The sequence below is a fragment of the Chrysochloris asiatica genome, unplaced genomic scaffold, assembly GCF_000296735.1.
Source record: "Chrysochloris asiatica unplaced genomic scaffold, ChrAsi1.0 scaffold00054, whole genome shotgun sequence".
NCBI classification, from domain to species: Eukaryota; Metazoa; Chordata; class Mammalia; order Afrosoricida; family Chrysochloridae; genus Chrysochloris; species Chrysochloris asiatica.
This window is the reverse complement of record NW_006408572.1, coordinates 10,075,596-10,088,070: the sequence shown is the minus strand read 5'-3', so window position 1 is coordinate 10,088,070 and position 12,475 is coordinate 10,075,596. Positions and strand designations below refer to the sequence as shown.

General features: G+C 45.6%; 2 protein-coding genes across 2 annotated transcripts; one reads left to right on the top strand and one right to left on the bottom strand.

Moving 5' to 3' along the window:
- Positions 1–203: 203 nt before the first annotated feature.
- SLC25A35 (solute carrier family 25, member 35) lies at positions 204–3,422 on the top strand. Its single transcript, XM_006863407.1, has 5 exons — positions 204–578; positions 2,062–2,127; positions 2,507–2,659; positions 2,981–3,115; positions 3,249–3,422. The coding sequence occupies exons 1-5, from the start codon at positions 204–206 to the stop codon at positions 3,420–3,422; spliced, it is 903 nt and encodes a 300-aa protein (XP_006863469.1).
- A 467-nt stretch (positions 3,423–3,889) lies between these two features.
- On the bottom strand, positions 3,890–5,044 carry RANGRF (RAN guanine nucleotide release factor). Its single transcript, XM_006863408.1, has 5 exons — positions 4,968–5,044; positions 4,761–4,877; positions 4,414–4,570; positions 4,227–4,312; positions 3,890–4,013 (listed from the first exon to the last, which is right to left on the bottom strand). Exons 1-5 carry the CDS (start codon positions 5,042–5,044, stop codon positions 3,890–3,892), a joined length of 561 nt encoding a protein of 186 aa, XP_006863470.1.
- Positions 5,045–12,475: the final 7,431 nt, after the last annotated feature.

Below are 12,475 nucleotides of genomic sequence, written 5' to 3'. Positions count from 1 at the left end.
TGCCTGCTCCTGATCCCCAAATTCCAGCTAACTCTTGACCTTTTGACATTTGGCTGGCAATCTTGATTCCAGACTCCTAAAGTCCTACCTCCTGCAGCCTGAACTGCTAAAACTAGAGTCTTTCCCCTGACTTCCTAAATCCATTCTGAGGCTCATTTTGACTTTCTTACTCTTGGGCCAGTTGCCGCCACCACTACTCCACCATGGACTTCTTGCTGAGTGGCCTGGCAGCCTGTGGAGCTTGTGTGTTCACCAACCCCCTGGAGGTGGTGAAAACGAGGATGCAGTTGCAGGGAGAGCTGCAGGCTCCTGGCAGCTACCAGAGGCACTATAGAAATGTTTTCCATGCCTTCATCACCATCGGCAAAGTGGATGGCCTGGCTGCCCTGCAGAAGGGCCTGGCACCAGCCCTCATATACCAGTTCTTGATGAATGGCATCCGACTGGGCACCTATGGGCTAGCTGAGGCTGGGGGCTACCTGCACACAGCAGAAGGCACGCTTAGCCCTGCCCGCAGCGCAGCAGCTGGGGCCCTAGCTGGGGTCCTGGGAGCCTACTTGGGGAGCCCCATCTACATGGTAAGAAGAGATTCTGCCTGGGACCTTTAGATCTTGGTGCAGGGTCTTCTTGTATGATTATTAGAAGGATTGAGTGAACCAAATGAGATAGCAGATAGAAAGTACTAGTACAAATTCTGGCACCTAGTAAACATTTGTTAATATCTTTATTATTAACAACAACACAAAAATGTTTATTATTATATGATATTGAGGTTGGAGGTGGGTTTATGTAGGGGAGGATGAGGAATTTGAATAATGTATATCAGCAGGTACAGGGATCGGGGGTCCCCGGGATCATTGCAGAGTTACAGCCTCACAGTCTGCCCCTTTGAGTTCGTCTGGTATAAATGAAGGGCCAGGAGGAGCCTGAGGCCAAGAGAAGCCAAGACATTGACTAGCTCAATGTCACATAGCTGGTTAGTGCTAGGACTACTTGTCTCCATTGCCACCGTTGAGTCAATTTCAACTCATAGAGACCCTATATGACAGAATAGAACTGTCTTATAGAGTTCTCAAGGCTGTAGTCTTTACGGAAGCAGACTTTACGGAAGAAAACATCGTTTCCCTTAGAAATAGTGGGTTCAAACCTCTACTTTTTGGCTAGCAGTCAAGCACTTTACCACTGTACCACCAGGGCTCCTTTTGCTAGGACTTCCACCCACCTCTACTGCTGTCAAGATAGCCTCATCTTTCTCCCGCTGCTGGTTGGATTTGAACTGCCGACCTTGCAGTTAATAGCTCAATACCTAACCCACAGCACCACCACGACTGCTTTGCTAGGACTTTGTTGTTGTTGTTAAGTACTGTTACATTGGTTCTAACTCATAGTGATCCTATATAGGGTGTCCAAAGCTGTAAATCTTTGCAGGAGCAGAAAGCCTCATTTTGCTCCTGCAGAGTGACTGGTGGACTCAAACTGCAGATTTTCTGATTTGCAGTCCAGTGTTAGTCTCTGCTTAATGCTCCTGGAAAGATACTGGGCAACAGTGTGTTCAGGAGGAGAGGTCTTACTTCCAGGGTGTGAGATTCAGGAATTGTGACCCCTCAAAAGTCAGACAGACACATGCCCCATAGCCAAGTTTTGCAGATGTACCCTCACAATGTGCCCCAAAGTCTGATGGGGAACCTCATGGTTGCTGGAGATGTGTTCTAGGAATGGGAGTTGGCATGACAGGCTGGCTACCCAGGTCTTAGCTAAGGGGAAATGTTGCTGTTCTCCAACCTCTTCACTCCCCTCCCCCACACCCAAGGGAAGGAGGATGTGGAGGGGGTGGGGTGTCTTGCTGTGCTAAAATCCATCCCATGGGACTGGAACCAAGAGACACAGTCTCGTGACCAATTTGTTTCATGGGAGCAACAATAATTATCAGATTAAAGGATATTCTTTGCTGAGCACCCTAGAGGAAACGTGAGGGGGGCGGTCAACCATTTATTTGGGTTTCTGAAATAGCAGGATGGCCACCGGGGCATACACTCTTTTGCTACACTCTTTTGTTGCCAGGTGAAGACACACCTACAGGCACAGGCAGCCTCAGAAATTGCAGTAGGACACCAGTATAAACATCAGGTGAGGACTTCCTAACCCCTCAGTTATTATCCCTGCCCATCCTATCCCATTTCCTCCAGCATTCTACCTGTACCAGCCAGCTCCAATCCCAGCTCCTCAGTTCAGCTGCACTCTGCCTATGGAATTCCTTTGCCCAACATGTTCCTAAGGCCCTCTAGTTTTCTGCACCTGCTTTTCCCACCCTATTTTCCTGACCTGCTAACATTCCCCTATTCTGGTGGTAGGGAAAGAGGAATGGATGGTAGATAACGGAGGGGCCACATTTTAGCTCTGAACCCACATGGAACTAGTTGTCTGGACAACAGGTACCTGTTAAGGACCCATCTATTGCAGATACTAGGGTGACTGAACCCTGCCCCCATGGTCTTCCTCCCACCAGGGCATGTTTCAGGCGCTAACCCAGATTGGCCAGAAACATGGTCTGGTGGGGTTGTGGCGTGGGTCCATGGGCGGCCTGCCCCGAGTTATCATCGGTTCCTCCACCCAGCTGTGCACCTTCTCATCCACCAAGGACCTCATAACCCAGTGGGAGGTACTGCCCAGGGAATGGGTCGGGATTTCCTGGGAATGGGAGCGGGGAGGGCAAGCTGAAGTGGACCCTAGAGGGGGCAATGCCAGCATTCAAATGTGAGGGAGCAGCAAAAGGATTGGGAGTCACTGACTCATGTCAGTTCTTGACAATTCTCTCATCACATCCTCCCAGGTGTGTATGCCCTTCTTCCTTCACAGCTCTTCAAATTGTGTTGTAATTGGTGGAGTGTAAGATCCCTGTATGCATTGCTCAAGTCCTGGCCTACTCTAGGTGTTGCATGATTACCTGACTGACAAAAGTTCTTCCTCTTTCTCCTCCTAGGTGTTTCCTTCTCAGAGCTGGAAGGTGGCTCTGGTGGCTGCCATGGTGAGTGGCATTGTGGTGGTTCTTGCCATGACACCATTTGATGTGGCCTGTACAAGACTCTACAACCAACCCACAGATGCTCAGGGCAAGGTAAGGGAGTGTTCTAGAGTGCAGGCAGAACCTTTCAGGGAAGGAGAAAGCACGTGTGGATGCAGGTGAGGCTGCTGGGCTCTCTGACAAAGTCCTCATGCTCTTTCTCCCTCCCTCTCCAACCTGCTCTCAGGGGCTCATGTACCGGGGGATACTGGACGCTCTGCTGCAGACGGCTCGGACAGAGGGCATTTTTGGCATGTACAAGGGCATAGGTGCCTCCTACTTCCGCCTCGGCCCCCACACCATCCTCTCCCTCTTCTTCTGGGACCAGCTGCGTTCACTCTACTACAAGTACACCAAATAACAGGCACTCCCCTACCTCCACCAACTGGTACTACTTAGGGGACACTTATGCCTCCATATAAGGTCCTGGGACTTATGACCAGGTGACCTTTCATCCATCTATTGTTTTCTTAGGGTTGAATCACTACATGGGATAGTTTCCCTCCCTTCCGTCTCAAGTGTTGTGGCTCCCTACCCACCCCTCTCTCAGGACTGAGTCCATCACTCCAGAGTGTACTTCCTTCTTTTTTGCACTGCTGGCCTTGGGTCCCTCCTGCTCCCGTGCACAGCTTTAAATGCCCCCTCCAAGACCAAAGGGAATTGGAGGGACCCAGGTGTCCTGTTAGATTCAAAAGCACAGAGATTATATTGATTATAAAGCAAGTTTATTTCTGCAGAGTGGAAGTGTCTTATGTTTCCCCTTGCATTACTGGGCCCTTGGGTCCTCAGCAGCATCACATGGTGCTTCGGTGTTTGGCATCAGTATCTTTACTGGGGACCAAAGATGTTGGGATCGTGAAGGGTCAAACTGGTCACCAGCTGTTCAAAGTCACCCAGGCTCCATGGTGGGGGTGACAAATTTTCAGGGCCAAGAGATGACCTGTTCTCAGGACTTGGGGATACAGATGGAGAGAAAACATCATGAAGGCCCAGGTTTGGAAGTTCCCATATTCTTTTCCCCAGGGGACCTGGGTATCTGAGACTCCAAATCCCTGGTCCTTTCTCTCCCTTCCTTTCAGGACTCCACTCCTCAGCCTCCCTTCTCTCCCTCTCCCAGTCCTATTCTCCTGGGGACCCAGTCACCAGCCTTTTCCTTCCTCCTTACGGGGGCTGATTGAAGGTGAGGAGGAGATCGGTCTGGTACTGAGTCAGCCGCAGCAAGGCCTGGTGTAGTGTCACCTCCTTTGCTACCTAAAGAGATCAGTCAGGAGATGCGCCTGGTTCCCAGGGATACCCTCCTCCCCATCCCACCTCATTCCCTTCCCAGCATGCCATGCTCCCCTGGCCCTCACCTGATGGTTTTCCTTAGCCACCTGCTGCTTGCCAGAGAGGACCCAGGCCTCATGACAGCAATCCCTCAAGGCCAGGTTCTCCAAAGGGAGGGGCCGCACAGCGTCCACATGCGCAGCCCTAGCCCCTTGCACTCCACCAATGTCCTCAAAGTGGTATCTGTGTTGGGAAGAAGAGAATCAAGGAGGGGCATTCCCGCCCCCCTCCCATGAACACCTCTAAATTCCAGGTTCCCTGCAATCCTGCCCCAATTAACCGTCATTGCCCCAATTAACCGTCAAGTCACTGGCCCCGCCCATTTCCTCAGATCCCGCCCACCCATTGGCTGGCCACGGACCGCGATCCTCACATCGCAGCCTCTTCGCCCTGCACGTGGGCCTGCAGCTCCAGAAGTTCCACGATCAGACTCTGGTCCGTCGCGCGATGGCAGAAAACTTCCTGATTGTCCGGAACCGGCCGGAGCTCACTGGGGAGATGCGATGCCGTCCCCAGTTGACCTTTGCCTCTTCCCACAACCCTCCCAATCTGCCTCCAAGTGGCACGTTGGCTTCCTCACCTGACATCAATGGCCCCTGGGGGGAGGATAGTGGAGAAGGCGCCCCCGAACAGTGGATAGTCTCTTGTGGGCTCCATGGGTCCAAGATTAGAGATGGACACTAAAGGGGCCAAAAAGAAACCCACATGGAGTGCAGGCGGCACCACTGGAGAGCAGGCAGCATCACCTCCCTCAGTTCCCTGGTGCCACCGCCACCTCAGGTCAGCTTTAGCTCTGGACCCTTTAAGGCTTGGCCCCGCCCCGTGATGGCACTGGCCAATCGGCGCCTGCGCCTTGGCGCTTGCAGAGCAGCTAGCGAAAGGAGCCGGATGGGACCGCAGGGTCGCCTTTAGGAGGAAGAGTTTCGTTTAGGATTTGTGACGCGTCCCGAGGTCACTAGCCTGCGCCCTCCAGTCTCCACCTTTTAAAGGGGTCACAACTTCTAGGAAGACTGCTTGAGATTCTCAGGGGCAGCTGCTCTTCTAAAAGGCCCAAATCTAGATGGGGTCTCTTGAGTAGAGGTAGAGTTCGTTTTAAAGTCTCCCAGGGGTCTCGCAATGGCAAATGTGCTGGCAACCAGACTGGTAATTCCTGGATCCAAAACAGGTAATTAGGAGTACAATGGGGCCAGGTGTGAATCCAGATTAGGATTCAGACCTCACACCTTCCTGAAAGTGAGACCTAACCTGGGGATTAGGTATCTAATCCCCCTCAAATCACTTGGGGAACACGGTGGGAGTGGGGTGTCACACATCTGAATGAAAGGACAGATTAAACTTTCTGTTGTTTTTGTTCTGCAGATTTTAGGATGTGTTTAAAGTTTCAGCTCAAGTGTCTCCTCCCAGTTAATTTCTCCATTCATCTTTGATCCCCAGCACCTGGCCCAGTGTGCAGAGCATAACAGACCCATTATGTATTGTTGAGTGATTGAATAAACCCATCCGTGGCAATTGCTGGATCGAACTCCTAGTGTGGCACTATAGTATACTCACTGGACTAGTGCCAGGTCGGTGGTCAAACCCCCCAGTTGCTTCTCAGAAACCCTATACAAAATCTCTGTGAGTGGGAACTGACTCAATGGCACTAAACAGTAACACCTTAACAAGGAACCACTCTTGCTATCAGAGGTTCTAGATGTGACAAGGGGCAAATATTTATGGATCCCTTACCTTTCTAGGCCCTATGTGAAAGGCTGAAAATACAAAAACCATTAAAACACTGCCTCTCCTCACAGGAACAGTGGAGTATACTAGGACTGATTCTTAAAGGTTGACCCAGAGAACGAACCAGAGCTTGTTAGGTGTATTCTAGGCCAAGGACAATCAGGAGCAATGCCGTCCCCAGTTGACCTTGGGATGTGTAAGAGCATGGCTTGTCTTGGGGACCGCACATACATCAGTTTGGTAGTATGAATCTGTGGGCAATGAAGATACAGGGCTTTTATAGAGCATACTAAGAGGCCTGGACTCATCATTTCTGACTGTTGGCGTCAGAGCTATCTCTGGCCTTTATTTCCTCATCTCTAAAAAGGAAATGGAGATAATTAAAAGCAATTCATAAAATTTAAGACCCAGATTTTTTATCTAATAAAATCATGCTTCTTGATTATCACATTAACATGATGTAACAGCAGGCCTAATAACTAATGAGGCACATAAATTGTCCTTTAAGATCCCTGCAGCAACTCTATTGTGAATGAAAGTACATGTGACTGCTACTATGACCAGGTCACATGATGTACTACTGTGATTTCTTGTCTACAGGCATAATGAAAGGAAATACTGGATTTCAGTAGAGAGGTTATTGAAGATAAAGATGCAACTTTTTTCCATTGAAGTTTACTAACTATGGGTTAAGAAGTCCAGATATAAAATGTTAGGTGTCCTTAACCATGCACAAAGGCTCTAGGGAAGCATCCAAATATGTGTGAAACATGTCCTTCTCACTGAGCCTCCAGACTATGGACTTAATACTTCACAGTTCTGTAACAAAGTAGATATTAGCACCTCATTTTACAGTGGAGGAAACGGCCTTGGAGAGATTCTCAGGTCATGTGGCAATCAGTGGTATCTGCCATATATCTTTAAACAAAGACCTGATATCATGAAATAAGTCTTTGTGTTTGGGGTAGATTCTATAGCTGTCACCCAGTCACCCCTCTCTGCAACTTTCTAGTCTTGTATGTCACTATTCTCCCGTCATACTGTATGAAATATCATAACCATTGTCAAGTTATTCCAACTCGGGGCAACCTGAGGTGTGTCAGAGTAGAACTGTGCTCCATGCGGTTTGGAATTAGACTGCTAAGCCTTTCTCATGAAGCACCTCTGAGTAGACTCAAGCCTCCAACTTTTCTGTTAGTAGCCAAGCAATTGAACTCTTTATACTCCTCAATCATCCCCACTCTATACACTAGGCATTTTGACTCCTCTAAGTCCCTTGGTGGAGTCAGCCTCTGTAAGGTTGTACCCTCTGTCTGGAACTTTCTTTCCTCACTCTTACCCACTCTCATTATCTGACCTCCAGAAAACATTTCTGGGCTAACTCCTCCTTCTGTGCGCTCCTCTGACTCTTGGCCTTTCTGTCACCACCTATTTCACTGTATTCACTCTGGTCCCCAGTATCCTCTTAAGCCCCAGGAGAGCAGGGATCATGATTGTCTTTTCAACTTTGGCATCTCCCTGAGCATCACAGGGACTGATCCATAAATGTATTTATTGTATAGATGTCATGTAAGAGGCAGAAGATTATTTACCAGATAAGACCGGTTAAGAGGCCATTGTAATATCCCAAGTATGGAGTGATGAGGGACTGCACTAAGCTGGTAAAAGTCAAAGAAGGGATAAGGCCAGGATAAGCAAATAAATAAGGGAAGAAGCTGAAATATGGGAGATCCACAAAGTTCAGAGGAAGAATGAAAAGTGGGTTCACCGACAGAGGTTTGGCCATGAAGAATGAGGATAGTAGTGACAGCAATAAGGAGGTGTAGGGTTTAGTGGTAGGTGAGGCAAAGAGGAAAGAGGACCTCTCTTTTTACCCTTTAGTCACAGGATTGGGCACTGTAATGTTAGAACAGTGCCTAGAATCTTCTGACTTCAGCAGCAGGAGAGAGAATTACCATTAGTCCAAAGTTGATTCCTATGTGGTAGAAGGAACAAACTAAGCCTAAAGCATCAGAAAGCCTCACCTTTCTCCCATGGAAGAGCTGGTAGTTTCGAACTGCTGACTGTGAGGTTCGCAGCCAGATTCTTAACCACTACGCTACCGCTACCAGAGCTCCTTTAAAGCATCAGTAAGAAAGAAGATGAAGAAAAATTAAAGCAGAGCTCAATGAAATACAGGATGGAAAAACAATAGAATTATAGGGGAAAAAATCAATGACATTGACAAATTTAGCTACACTAAGAAAAAGTGAAGAGGCAAATAATCAAAATCTGTAAGGCCATTGCTACCAACCTTACAGAAATTGAAAGAATTATAGGAAAATACTGTATACAAGTACACGCTGACAAAGTAGATAATCTAAACAAAATTCCTTGGAGCACAAAATCACCAAAACTGACTCAAAAGAAAAAGTCTCAATCAGCCTACAATAAGAAATGCGATTGAATCAGTAATCAAAGACCTCTCAATCTCAGAAGAATGGTGAAGGCAGGGGCGTGCAAGAGTTAAAGGGAACAGAGGTAACTACTATTATAAAAACAATCCTACAAAAACCGTGATCTGTGGGTAGATATATTGTAGGATAAACTTAGGACCACAAGGTAGGTTTGAGCCACAAGGTCAGAAGTTCAAACTCAACAACCACTCCTTGGAAACCTATACAGGGTGGCTATGAGTAGAAACCGATTCTACAGCCACTTAACAACAACAACAACAACAGTGGGTAGATACATGGACAGACACGTATTCTGAGTGTGAGAAGAAGACAGGCATTATACCCACAAATATATAAAGGTTTTACAGAGGATATGGTACATGGGTATTTATTTACCTTTGCTGTAGGTATATCCTTGAGTGTTGTGGAGCATACAAAGGCAAAGTTATGAAAATGTTTTAGACACAATCAAACACCTTGAGGGAATGAGTTACTGGGCCTGGGGGCTCAGGACCATAGTCTAAGGAATACTAAGTTCAATAGGCATAACAGTTCACAAAGACAATTTTCTGTGTCATACTTGGTTGAGTAGCAACTCGTGTATTAAAAGCTCGTAAGTGTCACAGCCCCTGAAATGTGAATAAACAAAGTCAACAGAAAGAAGGAAAAAAAGCTCCTAAGTGTCCATCTAAGACCAACTATTGATCTCTCCATGTTTGGAAGAAAGAAAAGTAATGAAAATTGAAGATACTAGGAAACAATTAGACCAATGGACTAATGGACTATGGGAACATCAATCAGTCTCCATGACTCTAAGACCAGAAGAATTAGTTGGTGTTCTGCTGCCACTGCCAATTGCTCTGAAAGAGATCACATTAGAAAGCCCTGGAGAGAGTAGAAGGAAATGTGAATCAAAACTCAAAATCTTAAAAAAAAAAAGACCAGGCTTCACTTCAAGCAAGATAGCTGACTAGGCAGACACACTACACAGACCTTCTACAGCAAAGATATGAAAGACCAAACAAGACAGACACAGATGAAAACTCTGGCAGCCTGGACATCAGAAGAAAGGTTAGAGAAATTGATAAAGTATTTGCTGGGAGGAGAAGCTGACCAGGGATGGTGAGAGAGGGAGACTGACTGGTTACATGCAGCTCGACCATCTTGTGAGCAGTTTTGGCAACAGAAGGAGGCCTAGCTGAGCAGATTCACACAGGCGATAGGAAAGGTGTGATTTGTTCATTTTTCCCATACTTTGCTGGTGACCAGAGGTGTGACCAACTCCCACCCTCATCCATCCCCAATGCAAACTCTGCTCTCCAGTAGTTCAGAGCCACATGGTTAAAAGCTACATCAGTGTGAGTTGGAGCCTAGTTGTGCTGCTTTGGTGCCTGAGTTCAGGTGGGCTTGGCTCCAGACCTACAAAACCCACAAAGCTACCAGACCAGCATTTAATCATTCACCCTACCCCCAGCTTCCCTGTGGTCCTAACAAACATTGAAACCAGTTCCATCAAGGGCCCCCACAAACTACTTCTGGATTGAGTGCCCTGAGCATAGATAACACCAAGGCCAATAGGAACTCCACCAAGGGCCAGGAACTCTGATGTCACATCCCTTCCACAAACACCTTATGAGCTCTTTGAATTGCAGGAGCCCACCAGAGATTTCTCCCCTCTGGGCCCAACAACTGTACTGTTTGTTTTTATAATTGTGACAGTCCACAAAGCCCCAGAGACAATAAACAATTTTAGCTCTCATGAAGAAACAAGGTGCAGAGACACAAAACATTTCTGAAGAAAAAAAGGTAGTGAAACTAATAAAAATTCAAATGAATGATATTTTGGTACCTTCAATGGATTGACAGATCGAGGAAAACAAGGAGAACACAGAAAAAAAACTTTAGAAGAATTCAGGAAAATGCTACAAGAACAAACAGACAAAATAAATGTAAGTTTTGAAAGAATACAAAACCTGCAATTAGAAATTCACAAGGTTAATACTAGGACCTCACAAATGGACAATACGTTGAAAGGGCAAAGGAGAAGATTCAAAGCAATTAAAGTCCAAGTTAGTTTGTAGATAAATCTGTCAATGCTAGTATGCTAGAAAAACAATCAGAAAAAAGAATGAAACAAGAAAATTCCTAGGAGTTATGTGGGACACCATGAAGAGGAACAACTTACAGGTGATTGGAATTCCAGAACAGGCAGAAGTAATAAAAATCACAGATAAAATTGTCAAAACGTTGGAAGAAAACTTCCATAACATCATGAAAGATGAGAAGATTAGCAAGCATACAAGAAGCTGAATGAACCCCAAACAGGATGGATCTCAAAAGAAAATCACCAAGACTTATAATCAACTTTCCACAATCAAAGACAAGGAAAGAATCCTGAGAGCAGTTTGGGAAATTTTTAAAGTTATCAACAAAGGAGAACCAATATGACTAAGCTTGATTTCTCAGCAGAAACCAAGACAACCATGTAGACAGACAAGAAGGCAATGGGATGACATATACAAAAGTCTGAAAGAAAAAAATTGCCTGCCAACAATTATATATCCAGCAAAGCTGTCCCTCAAATACCATATCAAAATTATAACTCAATAAACAGAAATTAAAGGAATTTATAATGACCATACCAACTTTACAAAAAACGCTAGAGGGTATTCTTTGAACTGAGCACCAACAACAGTAGACAACAACAACCTGAGATTACCATACATGACAACACCACTCAGAACTCAATCCAGATACGTTTTTGTTGTTAATTACCGTCGAGTTAATTCCGACCCATAGCGACGTCTAGCGACACTGTATAGGGTTTCTGAAGTTCGAACGGCTTTGCAGTGAGCTTGAAGTTTGAACGGCTTTGCAGTCTGGCGCATTAACCCACAGCGCCACACCAATCCAGATACAGAAGTTGTTGTTGTTGGAGTCGATTCCGACTCATAGTGAGTCTGGTACAGGGTTTCTGAGGCTGTAAATCTTTACCAGAGCAGAGCGCCTCATCTTTCTCCCGCGGAACTGCTAGTAGTTTCGAACTGCCGATCTTGAGGTTAACAGCCCAATTCGTAACCACTACGCTACCAGAGCTCCTTAGATAGAGAAGTATTTAAAGTAAAACAAGTCTACAAGACTGGAAACAGGGAATCAGAGATATCAGTGTGTAATGACGTCAACTACAAAGCAAAAAGAGGGACTAGTGTAGATACAGAACTTCCAAATGGCAAGGAAGTCAAGTAAATTTCAAAATAAAGCAGACTGTTTTCAGCAGGGACAAATTAATAAATTACAGGGTAACTTCAAAGAAAAATAATAACATCTGCACATCAAAATAAATAAGAGGAAAATCAGATTTAGTAAACGTTAACACAACAGAAATGAAAAGGAAAAGGAAACCCACAAACAAAATGAACTCAGTATAGAAAATTATGGGGAACAAAGAATCCAGCAGCACCACACATACACACACACAAAAAGACACACAAAAATGACAGCAATCAGTTCATACCTATTGATAATTATACTGAATGTGGTGGTTATGTGCCATGATATTGGTTCCACTCATAGACTCGTAGCAACCCTGCATAGGGTTTCTGAGGCTGTAAATCTTTATGGGAGCAGAATGCCTCATCTTTCTCCTGAGGAACCATTGGTAGTTTTGAACTGCTTATCTTGAGGTTACCAGCCCAACTCGTAACTACTACACTACAGCTCTTTATACTGAATATAGATTAATTAAATGTAATTAAGAAACACAGCAGAAAGATAAGAAAACAGGATCCTTCAATATGCTGTCTACAAGAGACATATCAAAAAGATGAAGACACCCTAAATCTCACCAACAGAAGAATGGTTAAATAAACTTTGGTACATATACACAAAAGAATACTACAAAATGTGGCAGAATAATGATGAATCTGTGAAA